We start from the raw sequence: 22066 nt of genomic DNA, 5'->3' as shown, positions 1-22066 counted from the left end.
AGGCCTCCTGTCCATGCTGCATAGTAAGCACATAATAGGTGCTTATTTAGTGTTTGAATGCATAAACCTCAAATGACTTTTTCCTGGACAGTCTTTCCAATATTTGGGGATGGGGAGCAAGGAAGGGACTAATCTTTGTTCTCAGTCACATGGCTAAAATTCTTTATACTTCCAAGGGTACAAAATACTGGGATCGGGTTGGCAGGGAGGCTGAGGCAGTCTTCTTCTTCTCCTGCGCTTGTGAAAAAGAATCATTCCTTTTGAACATACTCCTGCTCACACTTGTGCACACACACACTCAGCTTGGGAAGAAGTCATCCTGCGGAGGGGCAAAGAGAAGATAATCCCCAGCTATACTAGCAGCTTCTGACATCAGTTCTAACCTAGTCATACCACAGTCTCTTTATTGAGGATCTTACAGGTGGAGAGGAGGGGGTGGGGGGGTCTCAGCCTAGGGTGGCTGAAGGAGGTCCAGTTCGTGTTAAATCTGTGTTCAGGAAGTAGGTGCAGAGCTGTCCTTTGCCTTTGACCTTGATGATACCCCGGCTGTAGCAGGTGTAGCCTAAGGACTGCAGGGCCCAGGCTGTCTCTTCAGTCACCTGCAATTGGAGGGGTGTGAGGGCTGCCCTACCCCTACCCCCCCTGCCTCCATGCCTCCAATGTGGCTCCCTCACTTGGATCTTGCCCAGGACGCCTGTACTCTCCATGCGGCTGGCCACGTTCACCGTGTTGCCCCAGATGTCATACTGTGGCTTCTGTGCCCCAATCACTCCGGCCACTACAGGTCCATGGTTTAACCCTGACAAGAGGTGTGGTAAAAAAGGGCCCTGAATAGGGCAACCTGAGAAAGGAGGGGGAAGAGGAGGCTCAAGGAACTAGAGTGAAGGGCCTGGGGGCCTTGGAGGAAAGAAGGTGGGGCTGGAGGAGGGCGGCTTAGGGAAAGAAGTGGGTGGGCCTCAGAGCTCCTGGCCCAGCAGTTTCAAGCTCCATCTCAGGGGTGAGTCTGGAGGGGGCTCCAGGGGTGAACTGGGGAGTAGCTAACAAAGGACCTGGGAGGGGGGAGAGCCTGGGAAGGTGGGGAGGAGGTCCCAGACTGCCCCAGCAAGGGAGGGTCCTCACCCACACGCAAGCGGAAGTTGTTGAATGAGTGCTTGTTGATGACGTCCAGCTTAGACCCAAGGGCCACGGCAAATTCCACCATGGTGCCAAGGTGGCTGCAACTTCGCTCAGCATCCTGGCAATGGGCCAGCCCACCAGCAGGATCAATGAGGACATCGGGATAAGGCCCAATTATGGGCCCACCAATGAGAGGCGAGGGTTGGTTGGCAAAGAAGGGATGCTGTACCTGCTGGGTGTCCTGTCCAGAGGTGGCATTCAAGCCTGTAGCTGCCATGTAGGTGCTGCCGATGGTTTTGATCTTCTCCACCCCACTGAACTTGGGCTTGGAGAGTAGCTGTACAGAAAGGAGGTTGGGTCCCCAGTCTCTCCCTCTTCTCTCCCAGAAGCTAAAGAACCAGTTGTGGGGGCAGGGATGGTGGCAGAAGGAGAGGTGGTAATGGGCAGAGTTGCTGGGGTGGGCAGAGCTGGGGGATCAGAGGAGGAGCAGGAGGGCTGGGGAGGGGGATGGGCCTCATGGCTGGGAGAGCAAAGTGGAAGGAGGGGCTGGTGGGGGGAATTCTAGAATCCAGGACATAGGATCCCTTGGAGTTGTCACCTCATCAAAATCAGCAATGATCTCATTGAGCAGCCGCAGACACTCTAGCCCCTCATGGTTGATGTTGGATTCAGAGTAAAACTCCTTAAAGTCTGGGACTGAGGCGAAGAGGACACAGACACACTCGTAGGACTGGTGGTAGAGGTCCTGGGAGGGTGGGAGGCTGGGGTGAGGGACTGTGCCTGCCTCCCTTGGTCCACACTCCTCCCCCTAAGTTTATGAAGGATTGGGAGGGAGGGAGAGGGGTAGGGCCAGGTTACCCCAGGGATGTGACTGGGGAGTTAAAGACTGGGGCTCATTGTGATTCCAGGAGAGACAGAGGTTGGGGGTCAAGATCACCTCACAGCAACGGGAAGGGAGTCACTTTTGGAACTGGGATCACACCTGTGGGAATTATCTTCATATCCTATCTTATTGCTAAAAAGTACGGCCAGTTAAGTCAGCTTACAGATGTAGCTACAATAATAAAGCAACGTAAAGCAATAACAGGGAAAGGGGGCAAAAGGAAAGAAGAGAAAGATGGGAAAGATGGAGTCATTTGTTTGAGGCTGGCTCACACAATGAGGCCATCACGTCCCTATTAGTCCTAGATTCTGGCTCTGGGCTTTCTAGGAGCCAATGAGAAGATAAAAATAGCATCAGATTTCCAGTGTCTATGAAAGAAGAAACCAGGAGAAGTAGAGCTACTCCTGATCGTGAGAGCAGAAAGAAGGGGTGGGGAATAAGGCTGTGAATAGACCCTGAACCATTTCTTTTGACACCCCCTTGATACAGGCTGAGAGCATTTCCAATAGCAGATGGTGGTGGTTCAGGTAAGATGGTACTGATATGTGAGTGATCTTCTGCTGGTCTGACTGTACCAAGATATTTGAGGATCTAGAACAACCTCATCCAATAGAAGTTTCTGTGGCGATGGAAAGGTTCAATTACATATGCTGTCCAATATGGTGGCCACTGGCCATGAGCAGCTGTTGAACACTTGAAACGTGGCCAGTGGGATCAAGGAACTGAATTTTCCATTTTAATTAATTTAAATTTAAATGGCCACACCAGGCTAATGGCTACCATACTGGATGGCACAGGGCTAGAGAGATGGGCGGACTGTGTCCTTCACACAATTCCCGTCAACACTCTTCTGAAGGATAGAGAGTAGCCATTGGAGAGGACACTCCTTCCAAGTAAGAATTTGGGATGCAGGGAATCTGTGCTCATCAAAGACAGAGCCTAAGATCTCATGAAAGTGGAGGCACGTGTTAGGGGGTGGGTGGCCACTCCCTGTGTGGGAGTCCAGAGAGGGTGGACCAAGCCAAGATGTTCCTCCAAAATGAGTCCCTGTGGCATCTGGGGCTCAGGAGATGGGTGTGGGGAGTCACCTCGTTGCGCCGATTCTGGCCAATGAACTGGGGGGCCACGTGCGCGGGGAGCACGTTCTCCAAGAGCAAGCGAGTCAGGTTCTCCATTGTCTCTGTCTCCTCCCGCTCCTGCCTCAGCTTCTTCTTCCACAGGAAGTCCAGGCGGCAGTAATACTCATTCTGGGGAGGGTCACCAGGGGGCCATGGGGAGACGGTGTGTAGGGGAGGCCCCAGCTCCTTACCCGCAAGACTTGAAACCACACCATGCACCTAGTTTAAAGGCTTAAGGTGCAACTATTCCTGGGGAGACTGCCTTGAATCTAGATTCTAACTGGGGAAGGCTGCATCGGCAGCAGTTTTTCTTAAGCAAGATATTCCTAGATTAGGGGTGGGAGGGAGGAGGGGAGGGGAGAGTTGAGGAAGTGAAAAAGAAAGAAAGGGAGCAGGAAGTAAACCTTTCACAGTGGAATTTTAGAAGCTTCCAGTGGGCATATACTGTTTGGGCCCCACCCTGGAGATGTAAGATTAAGGGAAACAGAAAGACTAAGTCACAAACATGGGGACTCTACCTCACCCTTAGTGGGGCTGGGGGCGGGTGGCGCTTGGAGGGCTGAACTGGGTGACTTACCTGCCGAGCCAGGACCAGGAGGGTGAAGAAGAAGACAAAGAAGGAGACTGCTCCCATCAACTTGGGATCCTTCAGCACCCCTGGCCTGAGGAGGCCACGGATCAGGGCTGCCCCTTGCCCTGCCCCTTCCCAATGGCCTCCCCCACCCCTCCCCCCACACCAGTGCCCATGTAGCTCTCGGCTTCCCTCTCCCTTTGCCCTGTGGGTGGTTCAGGCAGCGAGATGAAGACAGTCCTGCTCTGTCCCATCCCAGCCTGGGCCCCCTGAGCAGTGGCTGGTGCTCACCTGGAGTCCAAGGTGCCCTGGTAGAGGCGGGCGACGAGGCAGTCGGACAGCCAGGCGTGGGAGTGCAGGAAGAGGGAGCAGGAGGCCGCCAGCCACAGCAGGAGCAGCAGCAGCTTCAGCTCGAAGCTCATGTGTAGGAAGAGGGAGCAGGAGAGGAAGCCCAGCATGCAGCAGTGCATGGAGTACTGTGGGGCCGGGCAGGGTAGTCAGGAGGTGGGGCGTGTCCCATGGGTGGGGGTGGGGAACACCCCAGGGCTCCTGCACTGCACCTCCCAGGGCTCAGTCCCATCAAGGGGGCAGGGGGTGTCATCCACTCAAACATACATCAAGTGTGACTCATGTCTCTCCCGGTCCACTGGATGGAATATTCTTCCATTGGAGACGGGGGAGAGGCGCCTAGGAAGGCTCTGGAGAAGGGGATTCAGGGCTGTGAAGGACACTCACAGGGACACTGATGAGAGGCAGGGATCCAGGGAGCTCCCAGGAGAGGTTGAAAGCCATGGAGGACACATTGGGAGCCTGGAAAGGGCAGTGTGATGCCACCGGTAGGAAGACCTACAGAAGGAGATGAGGAGCTAAGGCCTGCAAGCAGCTCCTTTGGCACATTGGTGGCCTGTGCTGCATTTTAACCGACTCTCTTCTTCAAAGGGGTGGATCCTGCTATTTCTGGTTGGTGAGGGAGCCTCAGCACCCGGTCCTCACTGGCAGGAAAAGGGATTGGGGGAGTCAGTGTCATGGGTCCATAGAATCAGTCAAGGATCCATTGTGTGATCTCTTGCCAGACACCTAACCTCTCTGGGCTTCAGCTTCCTGTTCTGTCACTTGGCTGGGGGATGAGTTCTAAGATGCCTTTCGGGAATAGAATGGTAGGAATGATTCAAAGTTCTGAAAAATCACCCAAACTCAGCTTACAAAATCACAGTGAGTAAGCTAAGAAATGAGGATCTGCGCACATAGAAAAAAAGATAGCAGGATGTCTTATCCACGGTGATTATGCCCGTGTGGTAGATTATGGGTGACTGTAAATTTTTTCAGATTTGTCCAACATTTCTAGCATCCCCTGGCCTTAGGCCAGCTGTCCTCCCAAATCCAGGGATCCCCCCTTGAGCCTGTGGCAGGCCCAGCATGCCCTGGTGGGGGTGCAGAGGGCCCCTTCTCTCTCACCAGGCTGGCAATGGCCATGGCAAAGATGAGCAGGATGGTGGCGGTACCCAGGGCAACTCGCAGTCCAGGCCGTGTGGCCACCAGGACAGACAGTGTGGGCAGCCAGTGTAGCATCTTGGGGCCTTTCAAGACACACTTCTGTGGAAGGAATATGGGAATCTCAGCTGTGGGGCTGGGGCACCCACTGCAGGCCGGGTCGTGGTCAGGGCCCCAGCTCGCCACCCTGCTCCCAAGCCCACCTCACCGTCAGGTACTCTGAGAAGCAGATGAAGAGGAGGAGGAAGAAGAGGAGGAAGGCGATGCCATAGGTGATGGCCAGAGCTGGAGGCCTAAAGGGAGACAAGAGCAAAGCCTTGACCAGCCAGAACAGGCTTTCTGTGTGCTGGGAGGGTGCCAGGCACTCTGGCTAGGAGACATGGAGAGAAGTGGTCCTGCGGATCTGAATCGGCTGCTGATGGGATCTGGGCTGATGGAAGACAGACAATACAGGTTGATGATCTGGGAAGACTGAGGGTCTAGGGCAGTACTGGGACCATATTGGAAGGGGCAGGGAGTTCCCTAGTGGCCTAGCGGTTAAGGACTCAGCAATGTCACTGCTGTGGCTTGGGTTCGATCCTGGGGGGCAGGGGGCTCCCAAGAGTGGCCAAGGCTGCATCAGACTGGTCTCTGGGCCTTCAGGCCAAAGCTCTTTCACTTGGCTGAGTTTTGAACAAGTGCACACCCCTCCTAGTTCACTAGTAGGTTTAGACCTACTTTCTAAACTCATTTGCTGTGAGAGTTGGGCTCTCAGTGAGAACAAAACCTCCTTGGTGGGATTGTTGTTAAAATTGAGAGACAGGCGTGTGAAAATACTTGGGGTGTGTAGAAAGTTCACAGGATGCAAGACAGTAAGATGAGGGCTAGGATCCCTGGTTCCCCAGAGCACACATTTCCACTTCCTCTGCGGCTCAGTGCCCTGGACCAAGGGGAAGTAGCAAAGGAAGAAAGAGTGGGTCAGGGGTCTAGAAGAGCCGGCGGGGTGGGGGGGGGAGCTCTTTTTGAGAATTAGGGTCTCCCCTGCCTAGGGGCTCTCTCACCTGTTTGTCACCAGCATCTGGATGATGAAGTTGGACAGAAAAACCAGGAAGGTGCAGGCTGCATAGTATTTGAAGGCGGGGAGTGCGGAGAGCCGATACTGCAAGGGAGGGGGTCAGGTGGAGCCAGGGCACCGGTGCTGCCCATGACCTTGAAAGTGCCAATCCCAGGCAAGGAGTGGGTCCCCAGTGTCACCATCCCACCCTCCAGTTCTGCCCCAGGTAACATCTACTGGTTCTTTGAGGAGCTGCCCTCCTCCCTCCCATCAATGGATAGGTAAGAGACCTTCACCCGCCAGAGGCACAAACACAGCAGAGCTGGGTGGGGTAGGTGGGACCACAAGGCCTGCTCCCTCCCCAGGGCCCAGGAACTGAGGTTGGGAAATCCTCTGGTGTCACCACCTCAGCCCACCTCTTTCTCCATCTCCTTTTCTCTGAAGTACAGTGTCAGTGGGTTGAAGTCCTTTGACTGTTTCCACTGTCTGGTGGGAGGTGGGGGCAGTGAGCCCGGAAGAGGAAAGGGCAAGGGGGGAGCATGGTCAGGTGAGTTCCCTCCAGGTCCAGGAGCACCACCCCTCCTCTACCACCTGAGCCCAGGCCTCCAGCCCTCCCAGCCCTCTTCCGTTCTCCATACTTCTGAGAGTTGAGCTGTTCGATGACCTGGAAGAACTTGGCATCCCCGGTGTCCAGTTCGTCATCGAATCCCCGGGGGGTACGGCTCCTGCACAGTGAGACCCTCCAAAGCATCTGGGCAAATCATGAGCAGCCCACTCCCCCACCCCTGGGGAGGATGGAGGTAGGTCACCCAGACAGCCCCATTGTCAAGGTTGCTTGGCCTCCTCACCGGTCCAGGCTCCACTGGGGGCTGAAGGAAGACAGGGCCTTCTCCTGCAGGGCAAACAGGGATGGGGGAAGATGGGGAAATGGTGAGTGTCCTCCACCACGATGGAGCCTCTACAGTGAGACATTCCATTTCTACACATGGCCTTGACTTGAGCATCTGATCTGGCTGTTCCTCTTGCCTCTAATGAACTCTTTCTCTATCTCTATCTCTCTATCTCTATCTCGATCTATCGCCCTCTATCTCTCTTTGTGTCTCTATCCATCTCTATCTCTAGATGTATCTCTATCTCCATCTGTATCTTTCTAAATCTGACCTGCGGAGTTCCCATGTGGCGCAGTGGTTGACGAATCCAACTAGGAACCATGAGGTTGCGGGTTCGATCCCGGCCCTTGCTCAGTGGGTTAACGATCTGGCGTTGCCGTGAGCTGTGGTGTAGGTTTTGGATGCGGCTCTGATCCTGGGTTGCTGTGGCTCTGGCGTAGGCCGGCGGCTACAGCTCTGATTAGACCCCTAGCCTGGGAACCTCCATATGCTGCAGGAGCGGCCCAAAAAATGGCAAAAAGACAAAATAAATAAATAAATAAATAAATAAATAAATCTGACCTGCCCATAAGGGAAAGTTCAATCCATATTTACTTGTTAAAGTTTCCTCCTGACTCTTGAGACTCCCAGAGTCTCTATACTCTCTGACTTCTCCAGAATTATCACTTAGGAGGAAACCCTGGATCTTCTGTAGGCGTGAGTGGCTATTGATTCTTTGTGTTTTATCTTCCCTAAGGACAGCACAGATTCCAAAGGCAGAAACTTGCCCACCACCCCATGCCAAAAAAATCCCCTGTTGGTTGAAGCTGGAAGGGTGATGCAAAACACTGAATCCCCTCTGCCGTTTCGTGATGGTCAGGCTGAGCTGGGGGGTGATGGGGGTGGGAAACACAAGTGGAGAAGAGAGGGAAAGAGGAAGAGAAACAAGCCTCCGTACAGTAGCTCTCTTCTGCACTACAAGGAATACACAATGTATGCAGAGATGTGAGAATGAGCACGCAAGCAGGTGTGGACAAGCGTCAAGGAAAGGGGCAAAGTGGCCACTGCCCAGGGCAAGCTGTACAGCAACCATCCTTCCCTGGTCCCCTGGCTCATGTGAAGGAAGCAGTGTCACAAGGAGCCACATCACCCCCCCAACCCAAAACCTTGTGTATGTGAGGGGATGGAGAGGGAGAGACTGAGAGTGATTGACATGTGTGTTCTAGGCACGAGGCCATCCCTGCATCTACACCTGGTCCTAACTTTTATCAAACTACTTACGTGCCCCTGCCCCATGCCTATAAGTTATTCAAAGGCAGGGAAAACCTATTCATTTCTGTCTTCTCAAGAACTAACCTAATGCCTGCCATTTAGTAGGTACTCAAAGACTGTGGAAGAAGTGAATGCATGGATGGTAGCCACCACACAAACACCACCTTGTCACCCCAAAGTTCCGCACTGTTTAATAGTAAGCCGAGTGGGATTCTTAAGGATTCCTAACATTTGACTGAGGTGCCGGAACGCCAGGGACTGAGAGGGGAGTCTCTGAGAGGGTGAGGTCCTGCCTCCAGAGACACCTTAGAATGAGGGGTGCCCACTCCTCTGCCCTGACACTTAGCCTGCACACCACTGGGGGGTCTGGGAGGTCTGGCACCAGTTCTGGGGTGGGGGCTTCCCACCACGAGGATTGAACCCAACATTGTCTTGAAATCCCTGGCTCCTAGCAACCTCTCCATTACTTCACACCTTTCCTGCTGGATGGGAGCTGGGGGCAGGGGGGTGGATCACAAGAAAGGTATTCTGGGACCACCTGTAAATCCAAGCAGGTCTATCTAGTAGAGAAGATTCTGGGAAGATCTGTGGATAGGTAGCCTGCAATGCTGAATAGGTTTGGGGAAAATCCAGTAAAATGGAAGAGAACGGTCTAAGAAATCTAACCCTGGGCTCAGAGGGATAGAGCCTGGGTCCCTGCATGTGGGGATTCTGGCCGCTCATCATCAAGTACCAATCCCAAGAGCCAGCCAGTGGGGGAGATCCAGGCTCCTCCAGCAGCTGGTGAATCACTGATTACCCTTTGGCACGAGGCATAGGTCTGCCAATAACTGGCCCTGCCCTAGCTTCCCGCAGACAAGGGGTAGACTGGCTCCTCTCCCCCCTCCCCCACTTCCGCCTGCTCATGGTGACTTCCTTCTTCAAGGCCCTGTGAGATTTTCACTCTCACCTCATTTTATCTGTGTACAAGTGCTAGAGAGTAGGGGCAGCAAGTGATTGCATCCCCCCTGCCCCCCCATTTCCAGTGGGGGACTGGAGAAGACAGTGTGCCGTGGTGGGAGTTGAGCTAAACAGAGAAAGTTCCTGGTGGGAATGGGTGTAGAGCGCTGGCCTCAGGGTCAGGAGGCAATATGGTACCAGGGCAAGGGGCTTGTTGAGTGGAGGCTAGGGGGCAATGGACATGGTGACTGTGGGGTCTTGAGTCTTCTCTGAGCTGAGCTCAGAGGACAGGCATCTTTCTTGCCCTTTCTCTGGAAAGAAGGGCAAGGAAGGTCCTGAAGCAGTGACTAGAAAGTTCAGGACCTTGGGACGTCATCAAGTGACTCACTGGTGGTGAGAGCAGGAAGGGCTGGGCGTGGGCAGTGGGAGGAGTGTGTATAAGTGCTGGGCTCAAGAAGGACATGCACGCACCGGGAGGGGGGTGGAGGTGGACACAGGGCTCTCTACGTGGCTCAGGTGGGCGAAAGGCTTGGCTGCACCCCAGGACTCCAGGTATCGGGTCATCAGCAGCGATGGACGCATCTTGGGGCCCTCGAGGGAGGACAGCAATCCTCCTGCAGTGCCCTTCTCGTCCTCCTCCTCAGCCTGGGTCACATGAGGCCTGAGAGTCAAGATCACAGACCCTTCCCCATTCTCCCAACACCCCTTAAAGCCTGTGTCTCCTCCTCCGCAACATACATAAGGACCCAGGAACTCAATCTCTGGCATGGAAGCGATCAGGCCCAATGGCTGTGGGTGTTTAGGGTGGGCTGACCCATGTGGTTCAGGCTGGGTTCTTACCCGGGGATCGATGACCAGGTAGGTAGGTTCCCCTAGCTCCCGAAGGTATGGGTCCCGGTGTTCCAAGACTGCATCCTCCACAGCATAGGCTCCTGCCAGCAGGGCCAGCGTAGCCCCTGTGATATGTACCCGTCTAGAGGGAGGGTGCAGTGGGAGTCAGAAGGGAGGGCCTCCGAATCCTCCCACTTCTTTCAGGGATCATTCCTGGATGTCTGACTTCAAGCAAGGTCCTGTGCTATGGAGAGTATCTCCCAGCTCCCCTCCCTGCACCCTAGGATCTCCCTGAGCCCCACTTGCTCATTTTATTTTATTACTATTTTTTGGCCACTGCAGTATGTGAAAGTTGCTGGGCCAGGGATTGAACTTATGCCACAGCAGTGACCCAAGCCACTGCAGTGACAACACCAGATCCTTAACCTGCTGCACCACCAGGGAACTCTGGGAATCTGCTCATTCTAAAGAACTATGGGGAGTTCCCACTGTGCCACCATGGGTTAAGCACCCAGGTTTGCTGCGGTCCTTAGCTGTGGTATAGGTCACAGTTTTGGCTCAGATTTTATCCCTTGCCTGGGAACTTTCCTATGTCATGGGTACACCCAGGGTGGGAGGGTTGGGGGGAAATTATGAAAACCAGTCATGTGGGAGGCCTGACTCCTGTAGCCTCCTGGAGCCCCAGCTCTCACCCTGGCACTCCACTCGCCTCCATGTGGTTGGCCAGAGTGACGTCATGGGACCAGACATCATACTGCCATTTCTGCAGCCCAATAACTCCGCAGAGCACGCTGCCCGAGTGCACGCCCACACGCATGTTGATATCCACACCGGTGGCTGCTCGAAGTTTCCTAAGCAGAGCACGTGGAGAACAGTCTGAGTGCTGCCTTCAGCCCGACCTCAGCCTCACACTTCCCTCTCTCCAGGAGAACTTCCACCACCCTGCCTGTTCCTCCCTCATAGGCATCCCTCCTACTCCTGCCCGCCCACCTCAGCTGACCTGATGGCACGGCACATGTCCAGCCCCATGCGCACGCAGTTGATGGCGTGGTCTGGCAGCGAGAGTGGTAGCCCGGAGACACAGTAATAACAGTCTCCCAAGATCTTGATCCGCATACATTCATGCTCCTGGGGGTGGGGGTGGGGTTGTGCAGGGGGGAGGGGGGCACCTGGTTAGGGGCCAGAGGAGGCAGGAGGGAGTTGGGAAAAGTGGGAGCAAATGTATTCTTGAAGGTATTCCTGCAGCATATGGAACTTTCCAGGCTAGGGGTCGAATTGGAGCTGCAGGTGCCAGCTCGTGCCACAACCACAGCAATGCCAGATCCGAGCCTCGTCTGTGACTGACCTACACCACAGCTCACGGCAGCACCAGATCCTTAACCCACTGAGTGGAGCCAGGGATTGAACCTGTGTCCTCATGGATACTAGTCGGGTTCGTTATCACTGAGCCATATGGAGAACTCTCATGAAGAACTTCTGAGGTTAGCAATGTCTAGGTCAGATCTAGGGACTCCCTTAACTTGAAATGGGGCTGGCTGAGCTCTCCTAGGCAGCCATCTTTCCCAGGAGGGCGTCCCAAGGGTTGGGATGTCTGTGGTTCTCTCCAGCTGGGGCATGTGTAAGATGTATTCAGATCTGAGCATACAAAAATCACCTCTGGATTGAGGTTTTTATGGGGTTTTTTTGTTTGTTTGTTTGTTTGTTTTTGTTTTTGTCTTACGCAAGATTAAGTTGTTTGGGGACATCGCTGGGACTGAGCAGGCAGCTGGGTTAAGGGTGCAGAGGGCAGAGATTTCCCTGAGAAGGGCCTCTTAAGGTCAGTGCATTAGAAAATCTATCTAGGTTTGGTTGTAGGGTCCATGGTATCCAGAAACTACCTATGCTGGGGCTCAGAGTGTATTTCGGGGTGTTGTGGTTGGGACATCTGTGAGGATGTTGACAGGTTTCTCAGGTTTAAGGTGTGCAGTGAGCAGCTTCCTAACCTGGGCTATGTGAGAGGGTTTTCTATCCCCATACAAGGAGTCCCCTTGGGCTTGGAAGTGGGACTTGCCTCTTACAAGGCAGGACATTCCCTCAGAAGGGGCTCTCGAGGGTGGGGAGATTAAAGGCAGGGAAGGAAGCCCCCTCTGACCTTGGCGATCTGGTCGAACTTGCCAAAGAGCTCGTTGAGCATGAGCACCAACTCCTTGGGGGAGCATTCACTGGCCAGCCGCGTGAAGCCCACGATGTCAGCATACAGCACACTGGGCAGGACAGATGGAGTCAGTGAGGCCGGGGTCTCAGCCCACATCCCCCCCCCTCCCGCCATTCTTCCTCCTACCTGACTCCCTGGTGCCTCTTGACATAGAGGCTGTGGAAGTTGTTGGTGCTCTCTGGCCGTGACCCCTGTCCAGCCTGCAGCCGTGCCATGATCTCTGCCTTCATCTCTTGGGCCAGGTAGGCAGGAAGGATGGACAAGAGAAGGTGTTCCTGGGGGAGGTCACTATGAGCACTAACCCCCCCCCAAGTTCCCCCAAACCCCTAAGAGCCTACAGACTTCCCCAGCCTCCTGACGTGTTCCCTAGGGTGTTGGCCCAAGTCCGTCCCCACCCCTGCCCCATATAGCTGGGCTCTAGCCCTACCCTGCAATGATCACCTTTAGGGACCCAACCCAGCACCCAAACTGGAATTAGAACCCTTCGTTTAGTGTCATAACGTTCTCAAGTGCTTTCACAGCAGCCTTCCAAAGTGAGCAATGGCTACATTTTACAAAGGAGGAAACAGAAAACGAAGCGACCCGCCCAAAGTCTTTCAGCTTCCAGAGCCAGGTTGTGTGGTCTAAACAACTCCCAGGCCCTGCCGACCTGGTGCTTCTTCTCCGTATCCAGCCGCCGGCGCGAGTGCAGGGAACTAAGCGCTTCCCGGAATGTGGCGCGTAGGGCGCGCTCCATCAGCGCCTTGTGGTAGGCTCCAGCCACGTTCCCGCACAGGAACACCACTGCATTTGCTGCCAGCTGCCGGGGAGGCTCAGCTTTAGAGGGTGCTGGACTCGGGTGGGGGTGGGGTGGCTATTGTGTGTAGCTGGATTGGTCTCTAATAAGAGGACAGGGGACGACTCTATAGTTAGGAGACCGAAGTAGTTCGAGGCAAGAGGTGCCAGCCACACTGTGGAATCCGTCAGGGGCGCTTTCCCTACACCATTCCTCCTGCTCCAGACTTGGCTGCTGCACCAATACGGCGTCTTAGGTCTAGAAACCTTTGCACAAACGTCTCCTCTGCCGGCAATACACTTCACCATCCCCACCTCCCACCCCCGCCACAGCACAAAACTACTTAAGTTGCAATTTTTACATTCTCTCTAAAGATTCCCCCATCCACATCTGTCCCCATAACCCTAGTCCCCAGGCGCACTCCCTTCCCCTTAGGCCCAGAGCCCTCTTCTGGCGTTTGCAGGCGTCACACTGCACTGTGTACCAGTTCCCCAAGGGCACGGTCGGGGTCTGTGTTTGTACCCCGCGCCCAGCGTTGCGCCCTGCCTTGGAGTCACAGCTCATGGACGGTTGGTGAATGCCCAGGGGAACCAAGTAGCACCTAGCGGAGCCGGCCCTGGACGCAGCTTGGGTTCGTTTCGTGCTCACCTGAGGCAGCAGCGCAGGCCGTGAGCCTGGCTGAGGCCCAAGATACAGCCCGAGGGCCAGCAGGTGTGAGGTCGAGGAGACAAGGCCCGCAGCGGCGGCGTCCCGCATGCCCAAGGGCAACATGGCATACACGGTGAAGATGACAAAGAGGAAAAAGGACACCTGGGGGAGAGAGGCAGGGGAAGCTGCAAGCTTACGCTGCTGCTGTGGCGCTGCTCCTTGGAGCCTGGGTGAGAGTTCAAGGCCCGGTAGGCCCCTCCCCCTTGCTCCATCTGCCTCACCTGGTCCCAGGCGCTCACCAAGCCCCCCGTGAACAGGAAGCCGTGGCCTAGCGCAAGCAGCGCTGCCCACACGAGGCCGGACAGGGGACGAGTCCAACGCTGCAGTCGCTGCTCGCGGGAAGCCAGGCCCAGCAGCAGCGAGAAGCCGCCCAGAGCGCACAGCACAGTGGTCAGGAACCCTGGGTCTGAGGCCAGCTCCTGGGAGGAGGGAGCATATGAGGAAAGATAGGGGTGTAGAGTTTGGGGAGCTCCTCCAAGGACAGGTGGAGCCGGCAGTGCTTTTTTTTTTTTTTTTTTTGTCTTTTTAGGGCTGCACTCAGTGCATAGGGAAGTTCCCAGGCTAGGGGTCGAATCAAATCAGAGCTGTAGCTGACATTACACCACAGCCACAGCAACACCAGATCCCAGCCGCATCTGTGACCTACACCACAGCTCATGGGAACGCCGGATCCTTAACTCACTGAGTGAGGCCAGGGATCACACCAGCAACCTCAAGGTTCCACTGTCTCCACTGCCCCATGATGGGAACTCCAGACCCATTCTGAAAAATGTCTCAAATCCAAGTACAAAAAGCAGACAGGGCACCTCCATTTGCCATTCATATTAGGTTGAATCACATGCAATGGGCGGTAGTCTGTTATTAATGTACAGGACCAGCAGTATCATAGAATTCAACCTAATAGCTCACTTGCATGCTGCAGGAAGACTAAGCCTTGGGCCATCTGCCCAGAAGACCAGGCTCTAACCTCATATTGGCCATTTGTGAATCCGTGACCTTTCTGGGCCTCAGTTTTCTCACCTGTCAAATAGGAATTAAAGTACCTCCCACCCCCACCCTACCCAGCACGTGAGATTATAAAGCAAGTGAAAAATCCTAACTCACAGAAGGCATTTAGCCTTCTAAATCTGGCCAATTTGCTTGGGAGATTCCCTGCCTGAGGCCAAGGCTCTGAGTTTCAGGCCCCACCCCATACCCACCCCGCAGGGCTTGGGCAGCAGAGGGCGCCCAGAACCTCCCCTGCCTGCCTGGGAGCTACAGACCCCACCGCCTCAAGGCATAGAAGTCTGCCCTCCCTTGTCTCTGCCTTTGGTCCCCACCTCTTCCTGGACTTTATGGAGGACAGTCAAGGATCAGTCGCATCCAAAGCTTTTCCACCTTGCCCCCAAAGTAAGAAAATAAAACTTGGAGCAGGGTATTTCCAGAAACGGAATTTAAGCTCCCTCCCCCTTGCACCCCGCCGAAGAAACTAGAAATGGGTTTCTTTGGGAACTAAATGAGAGTGGGATGGAGGGTGCTTTCTGGGGAGTCTGTGGGCACAACTGCCCCACAGTCCCTAAGAGGGAAAGAAAACCAGGAAGCAGATTCCCAGGGGGCCCAGTGTAATTTCCCCCCTGGAAAATTGGAAAATCCGGTGTTGGATTTATTCTAGAACCAGTAGACCAGAGAAGCTTGTAAGGTCTGAGGTCTGTCAGTACCCAGAGAGAAATCAGAAGCATCGAGGATTCAGCTACCTCCCTGTGTAAACCCAGAGACTGTGGCCCAGAGAGTGACTTGCGCAGGGTCACTGCACAGTTCCTAGCAAGGTCCAGCATTTGTTTCCTGGGTCCCAGCAAAGAGAGCACATCAAAAAGAAGATGCCACAAGTCTCATCCCCAAAAATGTCCTCTAAGCAGTAACCCTCCAGCCGCCCCAGGGGAGGCACCCCACACCAAAATCCTCGTCCCCCTCTGCTCACCCTGCCACTGGCCCAGGCAACAGCGAGCAGTGCCAGGAGCCCGAAGAGCACGATCACCAGCAGCAGTAGCAGCAGCGGGTACTGCTGGCTCAGGCTGTAGTAGGTCTCGTAGAAGAGGTCTTCGCTGGGGGGCGGCCGGGGACTGAAGAGGCGGGCCATGGTCTCCCCAGCTCAGTGCTGCACGGCCTGGGGGTGGACCCCGGGCTGGGGAGGGCCAAAGTGGGTTATTGTCTGGCCCCTGCCAGCCTCAACTGTGCCCTTCTCACCGGGTCCAAGCCACTTCCACCCAGACCGCATGGCCTCGCAGCAATCCCATCTTCCAGGCACTCCCCGTGGCCTCCCTGCCCGTCTCCCAGTCCGAGGGGAGGGGAGTGCCCAATCCTTCACCCCTCCTCCCTCAAACCCAGACCGCAGAGGTGCCCTAGCAAAAGCCTCAGCACCAGGGGCAGGGGAGTTGGGGTGGAAGCAAAGGAGCCCCAGGTTCCCTCTTTCCCTCAACTCACTGCCCACGATGCTGCCGCAGCTGAACGGACTAACCCCAGGGCAGGTTCTGGAGTCACGCCTGTCTCTGGGCTGGTAGCTCTGAGCCCTGGGCCACAGGCGCTTCCCTCCCGGCGCCTCAGCCCCCTCCCACTTCCCTGATGGGACAGCCCGGCCCTTCCTGTGCCCTAGCCAGACTCCACAGGCCTCCTCCCCCAGTCTGATTGTCTCTCCCAGCACCAGGGCCTCCTCCCATCAACCCCTTCAAGGAATGAGAATGCAGACCATGGGGGTGCTGGGCCAGTATCAAAATGGACTCAGAACCTTGGATGTGGGGAGACTGAGGGAGGGCTGGAAGGAAGACTGGCAAAAATGCAGGGAAGAAGCACATGGTGCTGTATGGGAGCTAAAGTCTAGGTCAAGATGAGAGGGCTGCTCATTCCCTGCCCCTCCAGACTGGGTGGCAGTGCTGTGGCCCCATCTGACCGGTCCATGCTCCAGTGATGTCCAACTCCAAGGGAGGGGTGTGTGTGTAGCTTTGTGGAGCCATTGCTCTCCACTCCTAGACACCAGCAGGGAATCAAAGGGTTCTGAGGCCTCCGTGTTACAGCAATGTGTGCGTGGGTGTACCTGGGGGAGGGAGTGGTAATATGGAGGCTGACCTGTGAGAGACTAGGGGCATCGTGCAGGGCAAAGATGTGCTGGGGACTGCGAGTTCCCATGGAGAACCCCCTCCCCAGGACCCCACTGCCAAGCCTCCATAGCCCACAAGAAAAGGTGGGTGGCTGGGCCACAGCCTCTACATCCAGGGTTTGGTTTGGGGTGGGGTCTTGACCTGCCCTACAGGAAATGCTTTGCCCTGAGATTAGAGCAGCCCCAGGAGATAGGCCTCCAGGATTCCTTCCTGCCACCGGCTGGGCCTTGACCTTGTGTGCCACAACATTGCCCATTCCCAGCATCCTGCTTCCGGTTGGTTGTGGTCCGTGGTTGTGGTTGAAGGGCAGTACCTCCCACTCCCTCGATGTCAGCTCCCCGGTCTCTCATCCATGTCCCTTTCCCTCCCCTGGCTGAAGCTTTAGCCTCCTGTACAGTGCTTGGGCTAAAATTCCACCAAGTTTATTGAGTCCTGGGGGAACAAAGACAGTTCGGGTACAGGCCTAATGACCCTCAGAGAATGCTGGGTTTTCCAGAAGGCAGTTCAGAAGCTGCTTTGATACTTGCTATCATGATACCAGCCCTGTGGCCCACTCCAGGCTTCCGTTTCTTGCAGTCCTTCTTTCTAGTTGTTTGAAAGCTACTTGTGCTGGGGGCCCTTCTTCATGCCCCAAGGTACCGGGCCCCGCGTGGATGAGGCAGTTCTTCCTTTTATAACCATGTAGTTGCTGTTTCCAATCTGCACCCCTTGGTTGTAAAGTAACTGAGAAGACCATGGCCCTTTAAGAGAAACAGTGATGCTCGAGGGAGGGTTAAAGGGTACAGATCTGAGAGTCTAAGCGAGGAGGAGCGGCAGGGTGGGGGGCAGCGGCACCTTGTGTTCACCCTGGGGAAATGCAAGTAGGCAGTCTCTGGGCCTGCCCACGACTGTGTCAAGGAGTGCCTTGGGTCTTCCCTTTCGGGTTTCAGAATTGGGTTTGCAGAAGCTCAAGAGGAGTGGCAACGAACATCTGAGACGCTGACATTTGGGTCTTTTCTGCTGGGTGGCCCTCTGGGCCTACATAGCAGCAATGGAATTTAGAGGTTCACAGAGCTGGAAAGTCAGAAGGCTCAGGGGCAAATCCAGGCTTTGCTGTGTGACCTAAGTGGGACCCAATCCCAGTTTCTTCATTTATAAGATGAGAAAGTTGGGGTAGGTGACCTCTAGCCCTTTCTCATCCCCCTCCCCAAGTACCCTGGATCTATATTTGATCTTGAGGAAGAAGCTGGTGGAAGAATTGAGCAGAGGAAAGGAGGGAATGGGGAATGGGTACCTGATATTGGATTTGGCCCTGGTGCCATGGGAGACCAGTTGGTGCCACGTCTTTCAGGCCCCTACAGACAACACAGTGCCATCAGGCTCCCTGTCCCTGGGCCTGTTCCCCTACTGCAGCCCCAAGTTTTCCCTGGCAAGGGGACAGGATTCACAGGAGTCCTAGTGCATCCTTGAGTCCTGCCAAGGTCTCACCTGATTCTCTTGGGGTCCAGGGCCTGGGGGCCAAGCTGAGGTGTGGCTGGGCTTCTGGCTCATGAAAGGTAAGGTCTCTGGGGTTTGAGGAGGTTGGGCTGTTGAATCTGAAGGTATCTCTGCTGTCCAGGTAGGCTGAACCTGCTCTTTCTGGGCCCTGATCCTCTCAGGAGGGTTTGTACATTTTTCAGGAACAGAGCTGGGGTACTCCTCCAGGTTCAGGCTGTTCATCATTTCAGAGACCACAGAATCATGGCTTCCTGTGCTCCCCCTAAGGCCATCCATTTCTGGACTTTCCAGGCCTGGCTCACGGACAGACAACAAGCTGCTGCTGCTCTTGTGCTCAGACAAGAACTCCTTCACCTGTAAGGATGGAGAGCTGGTTGGGCATGGAGGTGGGAGAGCCAGGGTTAACCCAAGGGAGGAGCCTCTTGGCCCATGTCCATTGCCTGGGAACTCAGGGATGGGTTGGGGGGAGTGGGCATGAGAGTCAAGGCTTAGAGAACAACAGTCAGCGGGGAGTCATTGGGTGGCCAAGCAAGCCATGCTGTGCCTTCCCTGCCCAGCTCCTAGGGGTGCTAGACACTCACTGTGGAGACCGCGGCATTCATCTTCTTACAAGTTACATCTTGTTTCATTACCAGATCGAGGGCTCCCTGGGTGTTGGGTCGGCAGTCTGGAGAGAAGGCAGAATGGGTGGTGGGTGAGCATAGCTTCATTATCAGGGAAGAGCCCCCTGCGGACAGACCCAGGCCTACCTCAGCTGCCAACTAAATGGCCAGCGCACCTTGGAAGGAGGGCCTATTCCGGGGGTCATGGCTCCAGCAGCGCTGCATTAAATCCTTCAGTCCTTCCAAACCAGGATTCTCAGGGCCAGACTGGGGCAGTTCATCCAATGGGGGTCGGACGTGCCTTTCACACACTGCTTCCCGCACCAGTGATATCTGGGTCGCCACTGGGGAGGGGGTGGGGGACGTGGAGAGAAGGCATTCAGAGAGTGAGGGCCACCTGCCCATCATGGAAAGGGGCAGGGAGTACAGTCCAAGGAGAGGTGAGGAGGGAGTAGGGCAGTGTGAGCAGGTCAATAGGAAGAGGAGAGCTTGGGGGGGTGGGGGCTTGGAGGAGGGGGACACCTGAGATTCGGGATCCCAGAGTCTGCCTGGAGTCTTACCCTCAGCTTCTCTTCCGGCTAGCACCGCCCACATCAGGATCCCAAAGCTGCAGGAGACAAAAGCTGAGGCCTGACCCAACTGCTGGCAAGACTCCCTTCCATATATTGTCCCTCAGAAGGACCCAGAGAGGTGTAGAAATTGGGATGTGTATGTGGAGTGGGTACCTTACCTGTAGACATCACTGGCCATGGAGGCCTTTCGGTTTATATCAGCCAGCAGTTCTGGGGCCAAGTAGGCTGGGGTGCAACCTGATTCCCCAGATTCTGCCCTTGACTGTGAACCTCCCTGAAATGTGGACAGGCCAAAGTCTGCTAGCTGCAAAGGGAGATAAGAAGGAAGAGATACGGATGGATAGGGCCAGGCAGCCTCCAGAACTTTCTTCCCACTACCCCATAGAATGTTTAGGTCCAGCCCTGGAAAGGGGGTGTGGAGGGTTAGAGAAGTGGTAGGACAAGTGGGGCCCTTGGTTGGAGGTCTGGGTCCTCTCTCCATGGGGCTGGGTCAAGATTTGAGCCTCCTAAGCTAGGTTAGCCATGGGTGTTTGGAGGTCCTAGTGGGTTCTAACACAGTGGAACTGACCATGTTGGTCAAGGCCTCTATCACCTGGTATGGCAGCAGCTAAAGCTCCTGGATGGCAGCCCTATATCCAGAGGGAGTTGCTGAGGGTATCCTGGGCTGCAGCAGATAGGTCTCATGTCCAGTGAGTGGAGCTGGAGCAGCTCTGGAGCAGGATTTTGTCCAGAGGTTGGGCTGGGGCGGGGATGCGCTGACCTTGGCATGGAGCTCTGAGTCTAGCAGGACGTTGGAGGGTTTGAGGTCCCGATGGAGGAGCACAGGGTCCTGGCTGTGCAGGTAGCACATCCCGAGCACCAACTCCTGGAGCAGGCGGCAGAGAAGCGGCCAGGGACGAGGGCACTGGGGCTGTAGCAGCTCCGCCAGGGAACCATTCTCCATGAACTGAGTCACCAGAGCCGGCCCAGATACATAGTCCCACTCCAGCTTCTCTGTGATCCCCAGCAGGAGCAGCACATAGCTGTTATGCAGACCTGCCATGGCCTTCACCTCCCTGGATATCGCCTGCCTGCAATCAGAAGAGAGTTGGAGTCTGCTTCTGAGAAGTTGCTCAGCTTCTGGGTAGACCCTTCCCTTTCCCACCCTGGCCCTGAGTTACAGCGGCCTGCCTTCTCCACCAAACACCTGGCTGGCACCAGCTGCCAGCAGCTTGGGTCACTCACGAGTTAACGATCTTGACCGCCACGTCTAAACCCCAAGTCTTGTGCTGCGCCCGGAAGACCGTGCCAAATCCTCCTTTGCCGATGAACTTCGGGTTCTCCAAGTCCTCGATGGGCACCAGGGGCGCTGAAGCACCAACGTGCCTGTGAGAGGAGGCCTGGTCATCAGCTGGCCATGACCCCCAAGTCAGCACTGCTGTTCCCCATGCCACCCCATCCCCGTGACCCCCATGACTGCATATGGTCAGTTCAATCCCCAGCCTCCCCCGTGAAACCCACTATGCCCCGGGGCCTTGGCACATGGGTGGGTGGCATCCCCTGAGTGAGCCCGCGGGGTGCCTATTGTGTGTGTGTGTGTGTGTGTGTGTGTGTGTGTGTGTGTGTGGTGGGGGGGTGGCTCCAGATCCATATCTCACTCTTTACTCACCATAACTTAACGCCGGACATCAAGTTGGTAGGTGCAGAGGGTTCTGGAAGTTGAGAGCCCACACGGAAAGGGGGGCGGCGCTGGGAGAGGAATCAATCTCCAAGCCCCGTCACAGACTCCGCTTCCCGGAATCCGCTTCCCGGCTCCCCAGGTTGTTCTCTCTACTCAGCCAGACCGACTTCCTCTTTGACGGAGGCCTCTGCAGTCCTGCCCTTGGGGGCGGGGGGGCGGGGGGGGGGGGACGGACGGGGGCGGGGAGACCGGGACGGGGATGCGGGCGGGGTGCAGAAAGGAAGCAAGTGGTTTTCAGAACGTGCTGCTTCCGGGTTAGTTGCCCCTTTTTAGATCGCCACAGAAGGCGTCCTCACTTTCCAGGAACATATAATCAACAGCCTCCTACAAATGGTGTCGTTTCCTTCTTCCGCAGGATTCCTAGCTCAACCACCAAGCCTGCTGGTGCTGAGGATTCAGTGCTGAGGAGCATGTTAGGGGCCTAGGACTCAGCTCTCCTACAGCTGCCCTAAGGTCAGAGCTAACACATTTCTAAAGCGCACCACACGCCATGTACATATATTAGCTATTTAATTCGCATGTCAACTCTAAGGGGATAAGTACTTATTTATTTATTTATTTATTTTCCACTGTACAGCGTGGGGTACAAGTTAACATACATGTATACATACTTTTCCCTCCCATTGTTGTGTTGTGATGTATCTAGATATAGTTCTCAATGCTACACAGCAGGATCTCATTGTAAATCCATTCCAAGAGCAATAGTTTGCATAGATTAACCCCAAGCTCTTGATCCCTCCTCCTCCTCCCATCCCTCCCCCTGGC

At 55.3% G+C, this 22066-nt stretch overlaps 2 protein-coding genes across 23 annotated transcripts; both read right to left on the bottom strand.

The window, feature by feature from the left end:
- Positions 1 to 134: 134 nt before the first annotated feature.
- Positions 135 to 16341, bottom strand: ADCY4 (adenylate cyclase 4). 14 transcript variants are annotated; one of them, XM_001927556.8, is made up of 27 exons: positions 16261 to 16341; positions 15758 to 15961; positions 14022 to 14219; positions 13741 to 13902; positions 12967 to 13116; positions 12444 to 12592; positions 12255 to 12366; positions 11124 to 11251; positions 10816 to 10974; positions 10133 to 10265; positions 9764 to 9937; positions 7061 to 7104; positions 6851 to 6937; positions 6629 to 6698; positions 6220 to 6317; positions 5388 to 5472; positions 5144 to 5281; positions 4424 to 4534; positions 3980 to 4164; positions 3695 to 3779; positions 3088 to 3246; positions 1715 to 1861; positions 1346 to 1453; positions 1120 to 1234; positions 675 to 799; positions 420 to 599; positions 135 to 319 (listed from the first exon to the last, which is right to left on the bottom strand). In XM_001927556.8, the coding sequence occupies exons 2-26, from the start codon at positions 15914 to 15916 to the stop codon at positions 447 to 449; spliced, it is 3234 nt and encodes a 1077-aa protein (XP_001927591.5). In that variant the 5' UTR covers positions 15917 to 15961; positions 16261 to 16341; the 3' UTR covers positions 135 to 319; positions 420 to 446. The 14 variants fall into 14 exon arrangements, 10 of the variants coding, with proteins under 10 accessions (XP_001927591.5, XP_084825209.1, XP_084825207.1 ...); XM_084969083.1 differs by having other exon boundaries at positions 10833 to 10974; XM_084969081.1 differs by having other exon boundaries at positions 12444 to 12549.
- A 990-nt stretch (positions 16342 to 17331) lies between these two features.
- On the bottom strand, positions 17332 to 21392 carry RIPK3 (receptor interacting serine/threonine kinase 3). 9 transcript variants are annotated; one of them, XR_014810778.1, is made up of 10 exons: positions 21230 to 21392; positions 20806 to 20946; positions 20342 to 20651; positions 19740 to 19885; positions 19570 to 19616; positions 19157 to 19353; positions 18989 to 19074; positions 18399 to 18761; positions 18205 to 18265; positions 17332 to 17671 (listed from the first exon to the last, which is right to left on the bottom strand). XR_014810778.1 is itself a non-coding variant. In XM_084969090.1 (10 exons), exons 4-10 carry the CDS (start codon positions 19757 to 19759, stop codon positions 17532 to 17534), a joined length of 885 nt encoding a protein of 294 aa, XP_084825216.1. In that variant the 5' UTR covers positions 19760 to 19885; positions 20174 to 20651; positions 20806 to 20946; positions 21230 to 21392; the 3' UTR covers positions 17332 to 17531. The 9 variants fall into 9 exon arrangements, 7 of the variants coding, with proteins under 7 accessions (XP_084825216.1, XP_001927459.3, XP_084825217.1 ...); XM_084969090.1 differs by having other exon boundaries at positions 19186 to 19353; positions 20174 to 20651; XM_001927424.5 differs by having other exon boundaries at positions 19186 to 19353.
- Positions 21393 to 22066: the final 674 nt, after the last annotated feature.

The sequence above is a fragment of the Sus scrofa genome, chromosome 7 (genome assembly GCF_054392235.1).
Source record: "Sus scrofa isolate SSC_HxYL_T2T_F1_AM1 chromosome 7, Sscrofa_HxYL_maternal_Yorkshire_Landrace_v2.0, whole genome shotgun sequence".
Lineage (NCBI taxonomy): Eukaryota > Metazoa > Chordata > Mammalia > Artiodactyla > Suidae > Sus > Sus scrofa.
Note: the sequence above shows the minus strand (reverse complement) of the source record. Positions and strands in the feature narration are given on the sequence as shown.

Coding starts and splice junctions, on each gene's coding strand:
- ADCY4 (XM_001927556.8), bottom strand. CDS start 15,916: ATGGCCCGCCTCTTCAGTCCCCGGCCGCCCCCCAGCGAAGACCTCTTC. Junction 12,367..12,443: donor AAGAGGCACCAGGGAGTCAG/GTAGGAGGAAGA, acceptor TGTCCTGCCCAG/TGTGCTGTATGCTGACATCG. Junction 3,780..3,979: donor CAGGGCACCTTGGACTCCAG/GTGAGCACCAGC, acceptor TGGCCTCCTCAG/GCCAGGGGTGCTGAAGGATC.
- RIPK3 (XM_084969086.1), bottom strand. CDS start 21,249: ATGTCCGGCGTTAAGTTATG. Junction 20,652..20,805: donor GCGGTCAAGATCGTTAACTC/GTGAGTGACCCA, acceptor TTCTGATTGCAG/GCAGGCGATATCCAGGGAGG. Junction 18,762..18,988: donor TGAATGCCGCGGTCTCCACA/GTGAGTGTCTAG, acceptor CCATCCTTACAG/GTGAAGGAGTTCTTGTCTGA.